Source organism: Rhodnius prolixus, unplaced genomic scaffold (assembly GCF_049639745.1).
Source record: "Rhodnius prolixus isolate KJV_2025 unplaced genomic scaffold, Rpr scaffold_10, whole genome shotgun sequence".
Taxonomy (NCBI): domain Eukaryota; kingdom Metazoa; phylum Arthropoda; class Insecta; order Hemiptera; family Reduviidae; genus Rhodnius; species Rhodnius prolixus.
In genome coordinates this window covers 8,962,472-8,986,039 of record NW_027411615.1, presented here as the reverse complement: position 1 = coordinate 8,986,039, position 23,568 = coordinate 8,962,472, and the positions used below count along the sequence as shown (strand labels likewise).

At 29.9% G+C, this 23,568-nt stretch overlaps 1 protein-coding gene across 6 annotated transcripts in view; it reads left to right on the top strand.

Moving 5' to 3' along the window:
- Positions 1 to 8,800, top strand: part of LOC141456711 (zinc finger protein rotund-like) — a 601,670-nt gene extending 592,870 nt beyond the window's left edge. For all 6 annotated transcript variants that reach the window (XM_074132931.1, XM_074132932.1, XM_074132933.1 and 3 more), the window contains one exon: positions 3,871 to 8,800. In XM_074132931.1, the coding sequence (XP_073989032.1) occupies positions 3,871 to 4,986 (1,116 nt within the window). In that variant the 3' untranslated portion in view covers positions 4,987 to 8,800. The remainder of the gene's footprint in view (positions 1 to 3,870) is intronic.
- Positions 8,801 to 23,568: the final 14,768 nt, after the last annotated feature.

Here is a 23,568-nt window from a genome sequence, read left to right as displayed (position 1 = left end):
TTTTATCAGATTTTTAAAGCGGTAAGATGTGAATTGCTCTAAAACTTGCAAATCTTAAGGAAATCCGATGGTTTATAACCTGGTCATAGATTAGATTCCACCTTTTATCCTCATATTTCCATATATAATATATATTTTTCCCCCCTAATTATGCACAAAGGTTCGTTATTTAAGTCATTAGTAACGTTAGTCGTTTTAACTAAATTATTCGATCAGATTTTAAGTTTCAATTGCAGCCAGTCACACACCAGTACCTTAACGTTACCTTCAAATATTACCAATGGCTCACGACACAGTAGTACCGTCATGTGTGTTATCTCTATAATAGTTTCATTACAAAAATATAAACTTATTTTATCCAAAATGCTAATATTTTGTTTTTTTTTCCTTCAACGTATGACTCTTTTCTTAAAAGCATTTTGACGTGTAATATATTATCGCCTATCTTATTTATTATTATATAAATTGTTATGTGTTTTTTTTAACCTTAAGTCGTTTCCTTATGATGTCATATTGAATTCTTAATAATAAAAAAATACGATTGCAAATTTTTGAAATTTCATCAAAATTCTTCAATAATTTAGGTATATAATGGCTTTTATTTATTATTGACTAGCGAAAATTGAATCGTAAAAAAAACTGTAGATTCATTGATTTGTGAGCCTTTAGTTTGCATATTCATTTTAAGGGGATAATATGAAATTTATTTCCTATTTTTAGCATAATTTAAAACATCTTAAAGTATGTTGAAGAATTGTAATATTATTTTAAATTCATTTTAGGGATGGACGTTTTTATTTAATAGTGTTTTTGATCAATTTATAGTAAAGTACGTTTGCTATTCGCCTCGGTGCAATACACTACTAACTCTTCCTGACAAAAAAGTAGGATTACCTTTATTTGGCACTCTAAAAAACGGAAATACGCAGAAATGCGTTCAAATTTTAAATTTAAATGAGATAATGATGCCTAGATGAAGTTAAAGAAAACTGATAACCTTGAGAATTGAATTAAGAGAAATGGCAAGTGGAGGTTTCACATCAGGCTTGTTATTTTTCATTCTTAATTTGTTATATTTTTTATTTATAGTGTTTATTTTATTTTTTTACATTTATAATTAGACTAATCAATTTGAAATTCATTTTATAACCTGAAAACCTTGAAATAAACTTCAGTAATTAATATAATGTTTTACATATAATACAAATCTCTGCAATCACTTTGTGAGCAGCGCCTTCCTCGTAATTGGTTAGCTAATGAAAGAAGTTGTTCTAATTGGTGCAAAATAATAATGTCAAGTTATTACTAATAATCAAAACAGCAAATCTTGAATGATTTGTTTTAAAGTTGGCTTCATTTTAGAATTACATGTTGACTACTGTAATATTTGCGTAATATTAAATACTAAAAATTGTCTTCCATCTCGGAATTGCGTTTAAATGTTTGATCCTTCTTTTAATTGTAATATAAAGGATAAATCCGTAAATTATACAGTAATGGCACATTAGGAGAAAACGCCATCTTACCACACGGAAGTCTTTATCAAATTGTCTGGAAAAATATTAGAAGTAAAAGTTGGTATACATGCTCAATCTAAGTTACTAAGTTTTTAACCCGATTAAAAGATTTAATTAATCTTTTGGGTCAAATTGTTCAAAAAAAAAGTATTATGTTAGGATTTCATGAAGTTTTTGAGCAAGATATACAATCATCACATCCATTTTCTAAAAATCACTTTTTCTGACTCAGGAGACTTCAAAATTTTGATGAAACATCATTGCATCCAGTTTCTCATCAGCAATGAGCGAAAGTAAAAATTTTAAAGTTTGAAGACAAATGATTTAAATCAGAACCTTGAATAGAAATTCATCTATGTTTCATATCAGATTTCTTTATATTAAATTAACGGTTAATATCATGTTGCAAGAAATATTGTGATCGAATTATTTTCTAAAAATAAGTTTTAGTAGTTAATGAATCTCTGAATACTAAAATGCTTATTTATTTAGGTAAAGTGGCACTTCCATACACTCGAGTTCAGATTATCCTACAAGAGAGATAGATATACAGGAGTAATGGTAAACACACTCCAAACTCTTGCATTAAATATTATACTTTTTCTAAAACAATTAAAACTATTAAAAGGGCCATTTCTAAAAAAAAAAAAAAATTAATCATATCAATGAAGTCAAAAATGTAAATAAAGAGTAGAATGTTTTTGAAGAGTCGTTATAATGTTTACACAATGATGTTTTTATTTTCAACTTTTTCATGTTTTACTACAGGCCTTCTTGATCTTGTAATGACGTATTCATATTTTGTTTCTTGTTAAGGGGGGATCTTATAGATTGTTGTGACATTTGAGGGAAAAAATCAGACACCAGCTTAAGCTTGGTTATTATCTCTGAGAAGGCATTACGCATGATAGCTTTTTAGTAAAACTTCTAACGAATTTCTAAAATGTAGATACATTTAATTAGTAATGCTATAGTCATACTCCTGACAGTAATACTTTAAGAGATACAACAATAATAAAGCTTAAAGATAAGGTAGATCCTTCCTTGAATTCTGCTTCTCCCCTTTATGTATTTATTCTTCATTCATAGGTTAGTCCAAAATGTCTTTTATTTATTATTGACATACAAAAATTGAATAGTAAAAAAGTGCAGTTCTATTCCTTTTAGAAGGTAGGTGTCCGCTAATGGATCTGTATTTTTTGGTGAAAATCCAAAACAGTGTTTCTCTCTCACCGCTGTTTTCCATCATTTTTCTTTGGTAGTTAGTTTTTTTTTCGTCACAAACATAAACATCGAATGTTCTGGGAATTAAAATTAAATTGTATGAAGATATGTGTAAAACGCGTGATTGTTTTAAGTAGGATTTGCTAAAGGTAAGCTGCAGTTTGCTTTTGTCCTATATAAATTTAGTTCGATATTACGTCGATAGGTAGCAGCATATACTAGAGTGGCTTTGTCAATAGAATTATGTAGAAGTTAACATTTTCTTTCTTCTTTAAGCTTTAAAAGTGAATCAGATTACATTTATTTATTTTATTAATATTCTTAAAAATAATTATGCATCCTAGGTCCTGAGTTTGTTTTCAGTTTTTTCAGTAAAAGCTTATCTTTATTTATTTTTATTGGGATTGTTATTTTATTGCTTTAATTGAAAAAAAAAAAAACTTGTATTAAGTCTTTAAAAACTGTTTTTTACAATAATTAAGTTCAAGTTGTAAGGAATTAGAGCAAGTAGTTAGATCAAAGAGAGCATGAAAATAAATAGAATTACTCCCTCAGGGGACAAACGCTTGGAAAATTAATAAATGAAAATATTTCTTTTTATTTAATTATTTTGAACTTTTCAAATAAATGAATTACGAAAAAAATATTTTTCGTTTGCTAATAAATCTCGTATTAATTAGAGAAGTAGAGAAAACTTATAAATTAATATTAGAATACTTAAAAGTTAATGAAAGTTCTTTATATTGTTCAGGTAGGAATTCAATCAACTTATATTAATCTCCAATGAGTATATAAAATTTTAGCTTTTTATTTGAAGGCAACTTGGAGAAATGCCTAATAGAAATTAATACGTCTAAACAGTGGCGTATCATCTTCCAATTGAGTTCAATGTTGAGCCTACTCAAAATATTATTCGCAAGAGGAACTAGTTGTTATTATGGTTATTTTTCTATCACAATGTTTTCATCTAATGTTTTTAATCGTAATTGATTTACGAATATGTTTCAAACTTATTGTTTTACAAAGAAGAAAGAATAATGCCAATTTCAGTCATTATTTTTGATCCATAACCCTGAACAATGTTTAATACATACATTAATTTAATTTTTTTTTTTTGCTTTTGTTTCAGATATTTTCTTCTAAATCAGAACTGCAGTTACATTCACAACTACACATGAGAGAAGTCAAACCTTACAAGTGCAATCAATGCAGTAAAACGTTCGCCAACAGTTCGTACCTGAGCCAGCATACTCGCATCCATCTTGGTATTAAACCCTATAGATGCGAAATCTGCCAGCGTAAATTCACCCAATTGTCGCATCTACAACAGCATATAAGGACACATACTGGCGATAAGCCATACAAATGTAGGCATCCAGGTTGTAATAAAGCATTCAGCCAATTAAGTAACCTGCAATCGCATTCACGGTGTCATCAGACGGACAAACCATACAAGTGTAATTCATGTTATAAATGTTTTAGTGATGAACCATCTTTACTTGAACATATACCTAAACATAAAGAATCTAAACATTTAAAAACGCATATTTGTCAATATTGTGGTAAATCTTATACACAAGAAACCTATTTAACTAAACATATGCAAAAACATGCTGAACGGACGGATAAACGTCCGCCAATAATTGGCATACCAAGGGTTGGTTTGGATAACCCACATTATTGGCCGAAAGTATCGCCAGATACGGCTAATAATTTAGTGGATGTCATGCAACAACACGAGGCTTATAATAATCAAAATGGTCTCAATTCTGAACATCTACACCATAGGACTGATATGAATGGTACAACGGATGACCATAGCAGTGTAATGCGAGGGGGTGGCACCATACAACCACCAGCGCCGCCTCCGACGCCCTCGGCCACGGCATCTCCCTTAAATTATCATGATTCTATAAAAACGAACACCACATCAGCGTTTACACCAATCCAGTCATTCACACCGACACACCACCATAATCATTTGAACCATCATCAGCTACCTGATCATCATCGGCCACCATATCTTTCTTACAATGCCATAGCATTTCCCGGTGCTAAAATGAGCCAACTGGGCGGTGTACAAACATCCGTTGGTATGGAAATGCCAAAAGCACCGGTTACATCCAATGGTTTTCCAAATCAATTGATCTCATTACATCAAATCAGAAATTATGCTCACCAGCCGGCACCTACATTGATGACCACAGAGCATTTACTGCAAGGTCTTAAAGAGAAAGGACAATAATATTATATGACCGCTGACTTTGTCTAAAATTTTTGTGGTGCTAAATGACACTTTTTTTTTTTTAAAGGTTACTGATCTTTAATGTAATGTACACAAGAAAATAAACAATTGTCATTCATAGTGAAGTTGTGTCCGGAATCTTGGTGTGATTTAAGTGAGTGTTTCGTGGTATTGAACAGAGAGGTACTAAGATTGAACCTTGAGAAAGTATTAGAAACTTTGCTAATAGTATGCAGAACAAATTTTGTTTAAAACAAAACAATATATTGTAATATATTTTAAAAAACTAAAATGGTGAATTATGATATTCAAAATTCATTTTTCCAAAAATAGCAATTACAAAAAAAAAATGAGGAAAACAAAAATTAATACACAAATCAGAAGGTGAAGAAAATATATGTTTCTGCTTATTTTGAATACATATATATTTTTTAATTTTGTGTTAATTTTTATTAAAAGTGTTTTGTTAATTTTTATAATCAGAAGTACTATGTACTTGTAAATTGCACTTTTTACATACTGTACTTAGTTAATGGTTGCTATATAAAATGTTTAAGTTTCGAAAAAGAAAAAAAAAGGTTTTAATCTTTTTGTTCCTTTTGTTATTTTGTTCTTTTTTTTCAAATTGTAAATACATTAATCGAATTGTTCTCCATGTACAGTTTCAAATTTACAACTAAGTTTATAAATGTAGATTAAAATAAAAATTGTAATATAAATCGGTAAAATGTTTAGAGAAAAATGTGCGTAGTTGTTTTACAAAAATAACCAAATGGGCTTAACTCTCAAAAATAAAGAAAGTAATAGAAACATTATTTGCCAAAACAGGGTATTTGATCCGCTTTTCTTTTACCAATAATTACCTTTTATTTATTTCATTTAATTTGTTTTCGTGAACTCCAAGAGTAATCCAAATTTGATTCATTTAAAAATATGTTTATTTTTCATGCTAAGCAAAAATACTTAATTTTATCTGTGTACTTAAAAACGATTGATTTCATAATATCTGAAAACCAATTCTTCTTTTTTTTAATTAAAATGAAATAATCAGAGTGAGTTGCCCATAAAATTAAATGTAGAAATGTTCAATTTTTTTTAAAAAGAAATGCATTTTTGGCCTTGAAATTGAATTTTCCTATCTATTAGGATAAAAATACTCATTTAAAATGGTTTATTCACTACCCTGACAATAAATATAAATTAAGAATGCACCGATATTTTTGATTAGGAAGGATAATATCAGTGATAGGTAGAATTTTTAGATGGCTATTCTGAGAAAAAATTTACTAACCTAGCTGATCGATTTTTTGGTGGAAGTGAAAGGACACTTCTATTCTGCAACATTTCGTTTTCTTTCCCAACTCACAAACGGTTATCTTGCTCTCCTCTTCAACACAATTAACTGTGCTGCCCTCTCTTTGCAACCAAATACTGTCACCTTTTCCTTCAATGACCATAATTAGCTATTTAGCAGCTCTGTAATGGCAACTCGCCATCTTCAATTCCATCTAAATATCCTTAAACCTGGTGGCTGGTGAGTGGAGATCAGCAGAAATCCAAACACACTGTCTTCAACCATATCACTCTTCCTATTACTTCGTTACCTTGGACTTCATCTCGACAATAACTAACCTGGAATCTACATACTCGAATAAAGCAAACCAAAGTAAGTAACAGATACATAGTTTTGGAGTTTATGTAACCAAAGACAGCTGTATTACTTTACTACTAGCTCCTACGTGGACATGTGGAATAGAACTATACAGGACAGCCAACTTAAATCTTTATCATGTCCAATCCCTTCAATACGAAATCACCCTTCGTCACTTTCATCACCGGTTTCTCGTTAACCTAAAATTCCCAACAATCCTTTAGTCCAGTCCTCTCTCCTATATCTTACCTACAATTCCTCACTGTCGGTAGCTTCGCGACCAGCTAAGATTGTCAACTGTTAAATGTGTCTGTTGTAAACTTACTTGCTTTAATGGCTTCTTATTGTGACTACTATCACCTGGATGGCCGTCTTTCTTCACGCCAGTCATGTTTTGTGTTTGCTTGTTGGCCTTCAGCCAATCTGCGCACTCATTTTATGAACTGTTAAATGTCATCTGTATTACTTGTTGCTGCATTTATTTCTGTTCAGTTGTAAAAATTCTCAAGGTAATAAATAATAAAATAAATATACTAAAAGCTCATTTGATTTCATTGCACTTCATAGTGAAATCTTTGATTTTCTTTTTCCAATGGATTTTTTGATGCGATAAAATCCGCAAGTTACGATAGAGGAGTGAATTGATTGTAGGAATGAATCCATGAAGTTGTTCTTCCTTTATTTACAAAAATTAAAAGAATCCCCTGTCCCTCTGAAATTTTTTAAATTCTTACAAAATAAATAACTGTAACAAAATCTTAATTTCCTCAGAATCATTTTTTGTTAGCATTTCCCATTTTTTTCATCTTAATTTCAAAAAAAGTAATATAGTATTAATTTTCAAAACAACTGCTGCGTACCATCAGCTTTCTTAAGATTAGTCCACAATCAGTCAATTTACATATTATCGGTGCTTCATTAATTTATATTAAAAAATATTTTTTAAAAATAAAGTCAGTAAAAGGAATGTGCATGATTTTAGTTTTGGTAATACAATTAAAATACTCCCTCACGTCGACTTCTTCAAAAATTTTCTTAATATGTATTTTTATTATTATTTTTTTTTAATTTTTGTTTACAAATAGAAAAGAAAATCATTTGTAATTTTATTGAGAAAATTGAAATTGATCTGTAGATTTTTTTAAAACAATTAAATGTAAATACTTGAAATATTGCATTCGTTTTTTATATTATTTTCAAGTTCACAAATGTCATTTTAAAAATAAAAAAAAACATTAATTCTTAGCCACCATTTCTCCACCGTTAAATGTTATTAAAAATTACAACAGTTTTATATAATTAATTAAAAATAAATTGTATAAAAAAAAAAGTGTATGTATATGATACATATTTGTAAATGTTTATTTTGTATGCAAACGTATACAGAATATTATATATATTATATTCTTATAAATAGATTATTCAACATTTTTCTCATTATGTGCCCGATTAAACTAGCACTTTTTTTTAAAAAAAAAAAAATATATAAATATAAATAAATCTCAATGTATGCTTCTAATTTAAACAGAAATGGGCTGCTTAAAAAAAAGTCTGAAATCCAAAATGGAAATAATAATAGAAATTAAAGAGAAAATAATATCTTTTGATTAAAAAGTAAAAAATAGAAATTTCATATTTTAATAGTTTCTTTTTTTCTTACTTGTTTACCACCAAATATTACAAAATTATAAATAAAGAATATAATACAATCTTCTTTAATTCTCACATATCTCTGAAAAATTAGGTGCTGGATTTATTTGAGCACATATTGTGTGAAAGAAATCACATTTGAAAACAAAACAAAACAAAAAAAAAATCATTTAAAATTAAATATTGCTTAGCAAGCTCAAAAACAATGTATTCCAAAAAGAGATTTTCAAATTGCAGGAAGAAAAATATTAAAATAATGTAATATGTCTTTCATTTTTTTGTTTTTTTGTTACTTTTAGTTTGTACTTGCTTTTTTTTTTAAATATGTTTTTTTAAATAGTTTGTCATTAAGCCAAAACAATACAGCAGGGCCTAAATTATTTTTGTTTCTGTAATTTTTTGTTAAAGAAAAAAAAAAAAGAGAAAAGAAATTGCAGAAAAGAAAAAGAAAATATACAGAAAAAAAGTTATGTAAAAACAATAATAAAACTTTAAAAATTATTAAAATCCCTACTAAGTGTTCAAAAATCTTTAATATTTTCTCGTATTCCATTGTCTACAAATAATATTCTGTAAACACTAGGTCATTTTATTGTGAAAGGTGTCAGGCGTTTTTTTTTTAAATATTACCCCCCCCCCCAAAAAAAATTCTTCTAAAATGTGGAAAAATTGTAGAGAAAGATTTTCATTCCTTGTCTTTTTATAAGAGGAATGCCAGACGGAATCAAGAAAATCGATTTCAGGATACCCAGTGTTGACAAATATTTGACCAAACTTGGTCAATGAAAGACTTCAAAGGTTGCCATTATGAAAATTCACTTACACCATATGCTCCTACTAAGATGTAGATACTTACGAAACTTATTCTACAAAATTTGGAAGTTTATTAGAATTTTTGTTGCGTTTTTCTCTAAAAAGGGAAACCAATATTTTGGTTCAACAACTCCACCACACCAACCCAATAAATGCTCTTTTCTTCTTCTACAACTAACGCAATAGGCGTATCTCTTGTCCTCTTCAAAAATCACTAACCATTTAATGACATCGTGCTTCACATACTTCTTCATTTTTCTCACATATTTGCCCACCTTGTTTGTGAGAAAACTTCAAGGTTATAGCCAAGGTAAGACAATCCTTTGAATTCTTTTTTTGGCAGTCCTCTAGTCTTAAAAACTGTTCTTACGTTTATAAAAAGAAAATTTGGAGTAACTGGACTTTCTCTTACTATAATTTTGAAGGTTGAAACATACCTTCTCTTCATAGAACTTGCCAAGATAGATCAATGGAAGCCTTATTCTCTCCCAACCGCTCTTTAACCAATTTTCTTGTTAATATTACAAACTAAAGTTATTAAAAACATGTTTTGTTTTTTCCAAAAAAATAATAATAATAAATATTTTGGGTACGGTGATACTACTGGTAGGAAGATTTTGACTGCTTGTTATGTTAGATCACATTGGACACAAAAACGAAGTTAAGTCTAACCTAACTGCGCTTTTTTCTATTTCTAGTTGTATTGTTCATTCATACTATTTTCTAAAAGCCACTTTATCGGTATCAGGAAACTCTTTAACGGATATTTGTGGTCAGAGCAAGTAAACATTCAGGTGGGTCTGACCCGTTATATAGCAAATGGGTACACAAGATGTAAGACCAGTAAGAAATTCTAGTTAATTAATTAAGAAAAGTGATTCATGTGTGTAACCAAAAGACCAAAGTCCCTTCTGATGGTTGGTTTGCCAGATGCAGTATGTTGTCTCAGAAGTAGTAAGTAATATAATGTGCCAGCTTCATGTGATATCTCAGTTTTGAGCTAAAATCCTCGTATCACAAAAACTGAACCTGCTTTGTAAGTAATAAGAGAAATGAACAAGAAATAATTACTGAAGAAAATATTAAGAAACATTTTAAAAAGAGAAATTAAAACAAAAATTTACTTATACTTTTTTTTAATAAAGAGTTCATTAGAATTTTTATCTGAAAGGACAAGGTGCTCTGTGATAGATTTGTGAGGGCAAACAATACAAGGTCAAGGAATTTTAAAAAAAAAAGAAGATATTTTATCTCAAGTAGGGTGATTGACAAGATATTTTAATATCATTAAAAACATTTACTTCTTTTCATTAAATCAGAAATTATGATGACATTTCCGTCGAGTGAACGTATATATGTATAAAAAAAAAAAGGTATTTGCGTAGCTGAAATGTAAATAAGGAAAGTGGTGAGTACATTTATTATTTGTTCACATTATATATTTTTATTTGATAAATTAAGAAATCATCCTCAGAATAAAGATTGCAAATCCATTATGGATTATTCACATAGAGGTTTTGAATGTTACAGTAGCTTACCTGTCTATTTGAGGACATATCGAGCTTCTTTTGTCTTTTCTTTTTTTTAATGGTCATTCAATTTCAAAAATTTACCAAATTACCTACCTAACATATCAGTGATAATATCACTGATATTACTGATAGGAATTAGGCGCCTAGTGAGAAGAGATAGAGCGATTATAGTTTGGCAAGAACTTCCATATTTTCTGTTTGTAACATTGTATTTTTATGCCAAACGCAGATCGGCTAGTTTCGAATGTGGAGGTTTAGAAAAAAAGACAAAATAGAAAATCTTCAATAGTTTGGCTAGAATTTCCACATTTTCTATTACTAACATTATATTTTTATACCAAGCATATATTATACACCAGTGGCTCTTAACCTTTTCAGATGCGGAACACAATTATATGTATATATTTTTCTCGCGGAACACTAACATTAAATAATTTGAAATTCGGTATTCAGGAAGAACATAAAATTAAATTCAAATTAAAAAAAAGGAACAATTTTTTGTTTTCGTATCTTTCCTAAGTTTCTAAATTTCAATACATTTAAAATTGAAATTTTGCAAAACACTTCGACCATGTTCACAGAACACCGGTTCACAGTGGGACATATAGAACGGCCATAATTTTACTGAATTTCATGACCCAACAAATTTTCAACCCTTTATATCTTCTACATTTATAGATCTGTGCACAAAATAACTATAGTTTATAATTGAGAAAAACAAAGTGTACAAGAGAACAAAATTTCATACGAATACGTGGTTCACAGTGGGAGATATAGAACGGCCATAATTTTACAGAATTTCATGACCCAAAAATTTTCAACCCTTTATATCTTCTACATTTATAGATCTGTGCACAAAATAACTATAGCTTAAAATTGAGAAAAACAAAGTGTACAAGAGAACAAAATTCCATACCAATACGTGGTTCACAGTGGGAGATATAGAACGGCCATAATTTTACAGAATTTCATGACCCAAAAAAATTTCAACCCTTTATATCTTCTACATTTATAGATCTGTGCACAAAATAACTATAGTTTATAATTGAGAAAAACAAAGTGTACATGAGAACAAAATTTCATACGAATACGTGGTTCACAGTGGGAGATATAGAACGGCCATAATTTTACAGAATTTCATGACCCAAAAAATTTTCAACCCTATATATCTTCTACATTTATAGATCTGTGCACAAAATAACTATAGTTTATAATTGAGAAAAACAAAGTGTACAAGAGAACAAAATTTCATACGAATACGTGGTCACAGTGGGAGATATAGAACGGCCATAATTTTACAGAATTTCATGACCCAAAAAATTTTCAACCCTTTATATCTTCTACATTTATAGATCTGTGCACAAAATAACTATAGTTTATAATTGAGAAAAAAAAAGTGTACAAGAGAACAAAATTTCATACGAATACGTGGTCACAGTGGGAGATATAGAACGGCCATAATTTTACATAATTTCATGACCCAAAAAAATTTCAACCCTTTATATCTTCTACATTTATAGATCTGTGCACAAAATAACTATAGTTTATAATTGAGAAAAACAAAGTGTACAAGAGAACAAAATTTCATACGAATACGTGGTCACAGTGGGAGATATAGAACGGCCATAATTTTACAGAATTTCATGACCCAAAAAATTTTCAACCCTTTATATCTTCTACATTTATAGTTCTGTGCACAAAATAACTATAGCTTAAAATTGAGAAAAACAAAGTGTACAAGAGAACAAAATTCCATACCAATACGTGGTTCACAGTAGGAGATATAGAACGGCCATAATTTTACAGAATTTCATGACCCAAAAAATTTTCAACCCTTTATATCTTCTACATTTATAGATCTGTGCACAAAATAACTATAGTTTATAATTGAGAAAAACAAAGTGTACAAGAGAACAAAATTTCATACGAATACGTGGTTCACAGTGGGAGATATAGAACGGCCATAATTTTACAGAATTTCATGACCCAAAAAATTTTCAACCCTTTATATCTTCTACATTTATAGATCTGTGCACAAAATAACTATAGCTTAAAATTGAGAAAAACAAAGTGTACAAGAGAACAAAATTCCATACCAATACGTGGTTCACAGTGGGAGATATAGAACGGCCATAATTTTACAGAATTTCATGACCCAAAAAAATTTCAACCCTTTATATCTTCTACATTTATAGATCTGTGCACAAAATAACTATAGTTTATAATTGAGAAAAACAAAGTGTACATGAGAACAAAATTTCATACGAATACGTGGTTCACAGTGGGAGATATAGAACGGCCATAATTTTACAGAATTTCATGACCCAAAAAATTTTCAACCCTATATATCTTCTACATTTATAGATCTGTGCACAAAATAACTATAGTTTATAATTGAGAAAAACAAAGTGTACAAGAGAACAAAATTTCATACGAATACGTGGTCACAGTGGGAGATATAGAACGGCCATAATTTTACAGAATTTCATGACCCAAAAAATTTTCAACCCTTTATATCTTCTACATTTATAGATCTGTGCACAAAATAACTATAGTTTATAATTGAGAAAAAAAAAGTGTACAAGAGACCAAAATTTCATACGAATACGTGGTCACAGTGGGAGATATAGAACGGCCATAATTTTACATAATTTCATGACCCAAAAAAATTTCAACCCTTTATATCTTCTACATTTATAGATCTGTGCACAAAATAACTATAGTTTATAATTGAGAAAAACAAAGTGTACAAGAGAACAAAATTTCATACGAATACGTGGTTCACAGTGGGAGATATAGAACGGCCATAATTTTACAGAATTTCATGACCCAAAAAATTTTCAACCCATTATATCTTCTACATTTATAGATCTGTGCACAAAATAACTATAGTTTATAATTGAGAAAAACAAAGTGTACAAGAGAACAAAATTTCATACGAATACGTGGGCACAGTGGGAGATATAGAACGGCCATAATTTTACATAATTTCATGACCCAAAAAAATTTCAACCCTTTATATCTTCTACATTTATAGATCTGTGCACAAAATAACTATAGTTTATAATTGAGAAAAACAAAGTGTACAAGAGAACAAAATTTCATACGAATACGTGGTCTCAGTGGGAGATATAGAACGGCCATAATTTTACAGAATTTCATGACCCAAAAAATTTTCAACCCTTTATATCTTCTACATTTATAGATCTGTGCACAAAATAACTATAGTTTATAATTGAGAAAAACAAAGTGTACAAGAGAACAAAATTTCATACGAATACGTGGTTCACAGTGGGAGATATAGAACGGCCATAATTTTACAGAATTTCATGACCCAAAAAAATTTCAACCCTTTATATCTTCTACATTTATAGATCTGTGCACAAAATAACTATAGTTTATAATTGAGAAAAACAAAGTGTACAAGAGAACAAATTTTCATACGAATACGTGGTTCACAGTGGGAGATATAGAACGGCCATAATTTTACAGAATTTCATGACCCAAAAAATTTTCAACCCTTTATATCTTCTACATTTATAGATCTGTGCACAAAATAACTATAGCTTAAAATTGAGAAAAACAAAGTGTACAAGAGAACAAAATTCCATACCAATACGTGGTTCACAGTGGGAGATATAGAACGGCCATAATTTTACAGAATTTCATGACCCAAAAAAATTTCAACCCTTTATATCTTCTACATTTATAGATCTGTGCACAAAATAACTATAGCTTAAAATTGAGAAAAACAAAGTGTACAAGAGAACAAAATTCCATACCAATACGTGGTTCACAGTGGGAGATATAGAACGGCCATAATTTTACAGAATTTCATGACCCAAAAAAATTTCAACCCTTTATATCTTCTACATTTATAGATCTGTGCACAAAATAACTATAGCTTAAAATTGAGAAAAACAAAGTGTACAAGAGAACAAAATTCCATACCAATACGTGGTTCACAGTAGGAGAGATAGAACGGCCATAATTTTACAGAATTTCATGACCCAAAAAATTTTCAACCCTTTATATCTTCTACATTTATAGATCTGTGCACAAAATAACTATAGCTTAAAATTGAGAAAAACAAAGTGTACACGAGAACAAAATTCCATACCAATACGTGGTTCACAGTACGAGATATATAACGGCCATAATTTTACAGAATTTCATGACCCAAAAAAATTTCAACCCTTTATATCTTCTACATCTATAGATCTGTGCACAAAATAACTATAGCTTAAAATTGAGAAAAACAAAGTGTACACGAGAACAAAATTTCATACGAATACGTGGTTCACAGTGGGATCTATAGAACGGCCATAATTTTACATAATTTCATGACCCAAAAAAATTTCAACCCTTTATATCTTCTACATTTATAGATCTGTGCACAAAATAACTATAGTTTATAATTGAGAAAAACAAAGTGTACAAGAGAACAAAATTTCATACGAATACGTGGTTCACAGTGGGAGATATAGAACGGCCATAATTTTACAGAATTTCATGACCCAAAAAATTTTCAACCCTTTATATCTTCTACATTTATAGATCTGTGCACAAAATAACTATAGCTTAAAATTGAGAAAAACAAAGTGTACAAGAGAACAAAATTCCATACCAATACGTGGCTCACAGTAGGAGACATAGAACGGCCATAATTTTACAGAATTTCATGACCCAAAAAATTTTCAACCCTTTATATCTTCTACATTTATAGATCTGTGCACAAAATAACTATAGTTTATAAATGAGAAAAACAAAGTGTACAAGAGAACAAAATTTCATACGAATACGTGGTTCACAGTGGGAGATATAGAACGGCCATAATTTTACAGAATTTCATGACCCAAAAAATTTTCAACCCTTTATATCTTCTACATTTATAGATCTGTGCACAAAATAACTATAGTTTATAATTGAGAAAAACAAAGTGTACAAGAGAACAAAATTTTATACGAATACGTGGTTCACAGTGGGAGATATAGAACGGCCATAATTTTACAGAATTTCATGACCCAAAAAATTTTCAACCCTTTATATCTTCTACATTTATAGATCTGTGCACAAAATAACTATAGTTTATAATTGAGAAAAACAAAGTGTACAAGAGAACAAAATTTCATACGAATACGTGGTTCACAGTGGGAGATATAGAACGGCCATAATTTTACAGAATTTCATGACCCAAAAAATTTTCAACCCTTTATATCTTCTACATTTATAGATCTGTGCACAAAATAACTATAGTTTATAATTGAGAAAAACAAAGTGTACAAGAGAACAAAATTTCATACGAATACGTGGTCACAGTGGGAGATATAGAACGGCCATAATTTTACAGAATTTCATGACCAAAAAAATTTTCAACCTTTTATATCTTCTACATTTATAGATCTGTGCACAAAATAACTATAGTTTATAATTGAGAAAAACAAAGTGTACAAGAGAACAAAATTCCATATCAATACGTGGTTCACAGTGGGAGATATAGAACGGCCATAATTTTACAGAATTTCATGACCCAAAAAATTTTCAACCCTTTATATCTTCTACATTTATAGATCTGTGCACAAAATAACTATAGTTTATAAATGAGAAAAACAAAGTGTACAAGAGAACAAAATTTCATACGAATACGTGGTTCACAGTGGGAGATATAGAACGGCCATAATTTTACAGAATTTCATGACCCAAAAAATTTTCAACCCTTTATATCTTCTACATTTATAGATCTGTGCACAAAATAACTATAGTTTATAATTGAGAAAAACAAAGTGTACAAGAGAACAAAATTTCATACGAATACGTGGTTCACAGTGGGAGATATAGAACGGCCATAATTTTACAGAATTTCATGACCCAAAAAATTTTCAACCCTTTATATCTTCTACATTTATAGATCTGTGCACAAAATAACTATAGTTTATAATTGAGAAAAACAAAGTGTACAAGAGAACAAAATTTCATACGAATACGTGGTTCACAGTGGGAGATATAGAACGGCCATAATTTTACAGAATTTCATGACCCAAAAAATTTTCAACCCTTTATATCTTCTACATTTATAGATCTGTGCACAAAATAACTATAGTTTATAATTGAGAAAAACAAAGTGTACATGAGAACAAAATTTCATACGAATACGTGGTTCACAGTGGGAGATATAGAACGGCCATAATTTTACAGAATTTCATGACCCAAAAAATTTTCAACCCTATATATCTTCTACATTTATAGATCTGTGCACAAAATAACTATAGTTTATAATTGAGAAAAACAAAGTGTACAAGAGAACAAAATTTCATACGAATACGTGGTCACAGTGGGAGATATAGAACGGCCATAATTTTACAGAATTTCATGACCCAAAAAATTTTCAACCCTTTATATCTTCTACATTTATAGATCTGTGCACAAAATAACTATAGTTTATAATTGAGAAAAAAAAAGTGTACAAGAGACCAAAATTTCATACGAATACGTGGTCACAGTGGGAGATATAGAACGGCCATAATTTTACATAATTTCATGACCCAAAAAAATTTCAACCCTTTATATCTTCTACATTTATAGATCTGTGCACAAAATAACTATAGTTTATAATTGAGAAAAACAAAGTGTACAAGAGAACAAAATTTCATACGAATACGTGGTTCACAGTGGGAGATATAGAACGGCCATAATTTTACAGAATTTCATGACCCAAAAAATTTTCAACCCATTATATCTTCTACATTTATAGATCTGTGCACAAAATAACTATAGTTTATAATTGAGAAAAACAAAGTGTACAAGAGAACAAAATTTCATACGAATACGTGGGCACAGTGGGAGATATAGAACGGCCATAATTTTACATAATTTCATGACCCAAAAAAATTTCAACCCTTTATATCTTCTACATTTATAGATCTGTGCACAAAATAACTATAGTTTATAATTGAGAAAAACAAAGTGTACAAGAGAACAAAATTTCATACGAATACGTGGTCTCAGTGGGAGATATAGAACGGCCATAATTTTACAGAATTTCATGACCCAAAAAATTTTCAACCCTTTATATCTTCTACATTTATAGATCTGTGCACAAAATAACTATAGTTTATAATTGAGAAAAACAAAGTGTACAAGAGAACAAAATTTCATACGAATACGTGGTTCACAGTGGGAGATATAGAACGGCCATAATTTTACAGAATTTCATGACCCAAAAAAATTTCAACCCTTTATATCTTCTACATTTATAGATCTGTGCACAAAATAACTATAGTTTATAATTGAGAAAAACAAAGTGTACAAGAGAACAAATTTTCATACGAATACGTGGTTCACAGTGGGAGATATAGAACGGCCATAATTTTACAGAATTTCATGACCCAAAAAATTTTCAACCCTTTATATCTTCTACATTTATAGATCTGTGCACAAAATAACTATAGCTTAAAATTGAGAAAAACAAAGTGTACAAGAGAACAAAATTCCATACCAATACGTGGTTCACAGTGGGAGATATAGAACGGCCATAATTTTACAGAATTTCATGACCCAAAAAAATTTCAACCCTTTATATCTTCTACATTTATAGATCTGTGCACAAAATAACTATAGCTTAAAATTGAGAAAAACAAAGTGTACAAGAGAACAAAATTCCATACCAATACGTGGTTCACAGTGGGAGATATAGAACGGCCATAATTTTACAGAATTTCATGACCCAAAAAAATTTCAACCCTTTATATCTTCTACATTTATAGATCTGTGCACAAAATAACTATAGCTTAAAATTGAGAAAAACAAAGTGTACAAGAGAACAAAATTCCATACCAATACGTGGTTCACAGTAGGAGAGATAGAACGGCCATAATTTTACAGAATTTCATGACCCAAAAAATTTTCAACCCTTTATATCTTCTACATTTATAGATCTGTGCACAAAATAACTATAGCTTAAAATTGAGAAAAACAAAGTGTACACGAGAACAAAATTCCATACCAATACGTGGTTCACAGTACGAGATATATAACGGCCATAATTTTACAGAATTTCATGACCCAAAAAAATTTCAACCCTTTATATCTTCTACATCTATAGATCTGTGCACAAAATAACTATAGCTTAAAATTGAGAAAAACAAAGTGTACACGAGAACAAAATTTCATACGAATACGTGGTTCACAGTGGGATCTATAGAACGGCCATAATTTTACATAATTTCATGACCCAAAAAAATTTCAACCCTTTATATCTTCTACATTTATAGATCTGTGCACAAAATAACTATAGTTTATAATTGAGAAAAACAAAGTGTACAAGAGAACAAAATTTCATACGAATACGTGGTTCACAGTGGGAGATATAGAACGGCCATAATTTTACAGAATTTCATGACCCAAAAAATTTTCAACCCTTTATATCTTCTACATTTATAGATCTGTGCACAAAATAACTATAGCTTAAAATTGAGAAAAACAAAGTGTACAAGAGAACAAAATTCCATACCAATACGTGGCTCACAGTAGGAGACATAGAACGGCCATAATTTTACAGAATTTCATGACCCAAAAAATTTTCAACCCTTTATATCTTCTACATTTATAGATCTGTGCACAAAATAACTATAGTTTATAAATGAGAAAAACAAAGTGTACAAGAGAACAAAATTTCATACGAATACGTGGTTCACAGTGGGAGATATAGAACGGCCATAATTTTACAGAATTTCATGACCCAAAAAATTTTCAACCCTTTATATCTTCTACATTTATAGATCTGTGCACAAAATAACTATAGTTTATAATTGAGAAAAACAAAGTGTACAAGAGAACAAAATTTTATACGAATACGTGGTTCACAGTGGGAGATATAGAACGGCCATAATTTTACAGAATTTCATGACCCAAAAAATTTTCAACCCTTTATATCTTCTACATTTATAGATCTGTGCACAAAATAACTATAGTTTATAATTGAGAAAAACAAAGTGTACAAGAGAACAAAATTTCATACGAATACGTGGTTCACAGTGGGAGATATAGAACGGCCATAATTTTACAGAATTTCATGACCCAAAAAATTTTCAACCCTTTATATCTTCTACATTTATAGATCTGTGCACAAAATAACTATAGTTTATAATTGAGAAAAACAAAGTGTACAAGAGAACAAAATTTCATACGAATACGTGGTCACAGTGGGAGATATAGAACGGCCATAATTTTACAGAATTTCATGACCAAAAAAATTTTCAACCTTTTATATCTTCTACATTTATAGATCTGTGCACAAAATAACTATAGTTTATAATTGAGAAAAACAAAGTGTACAAGAGAACAAAATTCCATATCAATACGTGGTTCACAGTGGGAGATATAGAACGGCCATAATTTTACAGAATTTCATGACCCAAAAAATTTTCAACCCTTTATATCTTCTACATTTATAGATCTGTGCACAAAATAACTATAGTTTATAAATGAGAAAAACAAAGTGTACAAGAGAACAAAATTTCATACGAATACGTGGTTCACAGTGGGAGATATAGAACGGCCATAATTTTACAGAATTTCATGACCCAAAAAATTTTCAACCCTTTATATCTTCTACATTTATAGATCTGTGCACAAAATAACTATAGTTTATAATTGAGAAAAACAAAGTGTACAAGAGAACAAAATTTCATACGAATACGTGGTTCACAGTGGGAGATATAGAACGGCCATAATTTTACAGAATTTCATGACCCAAAAAATTTTCAACCCTTTATATCTTCTACATTTATAGATCTGTGCACAAAATGACTATAGTTTATAATTGAGAAAAACAAAGTGTACAAGAGAACAAAATTTCATACGAATACGTGGTTCACAGTGGGAGATATAGAACGGCCATAATTTTACAGAATTTCATGACCCAAAAAATTTTCAACCCTTTATATCTTCTACATTTATAGATCTGTGCACAAAATAACTATAGTTTATAATTGAGAAAAACAAAGTGTACTAGAGAACAAAATTTCATACGAATACGTGGTCACAGTGGGAGATATAGTACGGCCATAATTTTACAGAATTTCATGACCCAAAAAATTTTCAACCTTTTATATCTTCTACATTTATAGATCTGTGCACAAAATAACTATAGTTTATAATTGAGAAAAACAGAGTGTACAAGAGCACAAAATTCCATATCAATACGTGGTTCACAGTGGGAGATATAGAACGGCCATAATTTTACAGAATTTCATGACCCAAAAAATTTTCAACCCTTTATATCTTCTACATTTATAGATCTGTGCACAAAATAACTATAGTTTATAATTGAGAAAAACAAAGTGTACAAGAGAACAAAATTTCATACGAATACGTGGTTCACAGTGGGAGATATAGAACGGCCATAATTTTACAGAATTTCATGACCCAAAAAATTTTCAACCCTTTATATCTTCTACATTTATAGATCTGTGCACAAAATAACTATAGTTTATAATTGAGAAAAACAAAGTGTACAAGAGAACAAAATTTCATACGAATACGTGGTTCACAGTGGGAGATATAGAACGGCCATAATTTTACAGAATTTCATGACCCAAAAAATTTTCAACCCTTTATATCTTCTACATTTATAGATCTGTGCACAAAATAACTATAGTTTATAATTGAGAAAAACAAAGTGTACAAGAGAACAAAATTCCATATCAATACGTGGTTCACAGTGGGAGATATAGAACGGCCATAATTTTACAGAATTTCATGACCCAAAAAATTTTCAACCCTTTATATCTTCTACATTTATAGATCTGTGCACAAAATAACTATAGTTTATAATTGAGAAAAACAAAGTGTACAAGAGAACAAAATTTCATACGAATACGTGGTTCACAGTGGGAGATATAGAACGGCCATAATTTTACAGAATTTCATGACCCAAAAAATTTTCAACCCTTTATATCTTCTACATTTATAGATCTGTGCACAAAATAACTATAGTTTATAATTGAGAAAAACAAAGTGTACAAGAGAACAAAATTTCATACGAATACGTGGTTCACAGTGGGAGATATAGAATGGCCATAATTTTACAGAATTTCATGACCCAAAAAATTTTCAACCCTTTATATCTTCTACATTTATAGATCTGTGCACAAAATAACTATAGTTTATAATTGAGAAAAACAAAGTGTACAAGAGAACAAAATTTCATACGAATACGTGGTCACAGTGGGAGATATAGAACGGCCATAATTTTACAGAATTTCATGACCCAAAAAATTTTCAACCTTTTATATTAAGGGTTATTAACCTTTTCATAGACGCGGAACAGAATTATATGTATATATTTTTCTCGCGGAACACTAACATTAACAAATTTAAATTCGGTATTCAGCAAGAACCTAAAATTAAATTCAAATAGGAGCAATTTTTTGTTTTTGATTCTTTCATGAGTTTGTAGATTTCAATACATTTAAAATTGAAATTTCGCGGAACACTTGGACCATATTCGCGGTTAAGAACCACTGTTATACACACTAGGTCGGTTAGTTTCGGATGTAGAGGTTTAGAAAAAAGAACAAAATAGTTAATCTTCAAAACAAATATAATTTGCTGAAGATATTTCCCGTCGAATACGCAAGAAAAATTCCAATATGAGCATGGATTTCACAGCTGAAATCTACAACGAATCGTTGATAATGATTGAAAATTTGTGTTTAGAAATCGTGAACAAAGTTCTTTATCAATCGGGAATGCCATCGCCGAATCTATCTGCTGCTGCTTCGTTCGATGTAGAAGTGCGTCGTGAAACCAATAACAACACGGGTGTCTTTAGTTCAATGTGCAATGAAATATTCCTAAGCAAACGCTTGAGCAGAAAAGGCATTTATGATCAAATAATGCAAACTGTCAACAAAGGGATTGGAGAAATCTTCAAACTAGTTGAACAGGTAAAACCTTCCTAACTGAGCCACAAGACAGCGTGGCTGGGTACAGTTAGTTTTTAATATAATTTTTCTAAATATTATTAAACGGATATTTTATTTATGAATAATATCTAATAATATTACTTATTAACTAAGGTTTCTTAATAATTACAACATTTTTTGAACTTTATAAAACTGTACTGAATTACTCAGTAGACCAGCGTTAGTTACTTTATTCATACGGCTAAGCACCTCCCACTCTTCGTGCTCTATCACAAGAACGGTTGATTGTATGAAAAATTGCATAGAACCGAATTTGTAGAGAATTTTGCTCTACAACTTTTGTAATAACTTTAAATATCATCTAGAGCAAAGGAAACAAAATCTTAGTTTCCAATTTCTGACGAAATCATAATAATTGTTACATATGTGATGAGAAGGACTTACTTATTAATTGAATGTTACTCTCTTATATTCTGTGCTTGGTTTTGGTCAGAACAAAAACTCATGTCTTCAGTAGTGAAGAGCCCTCTTTGTTCTTTGGTTTACTCCAACTTATTTCTACAGCAGGTATTTTACAGCAATGATTTTCATTGGCAAACTTAAACTCTTGCTGAAATTAACTCTTGCTATATCCTCTGTAAGAATTGAAGCGGTTGGAATTGATAAAACTGCCACGAAAATAGTCAGTAAGTATTTGCTAGTTTCAGGTGGGATACATATGCACGCATTCACAAACCAATTTGTAAAAAAGGGGGGAAAAAATCGGACTTAAAAGACCACTTCTGGTAAAAATTCAAAATGGTCAACCCAATGTCCACTCTGAGTAGAATAAAGAAAAGTAAAACTTGAAAAATGTGTTAAATAAAGAGGAATTTCCGATTTGATTTTCGTCAAATTTGGAATGGTTGTTGAACATTTAATTATAATTAATATTTAACAGGAGGTAACTCCATACATTATAGTAAATGGAACTTTAGATGAATGATCCTTTCCCTCCCCCAAAATGTGC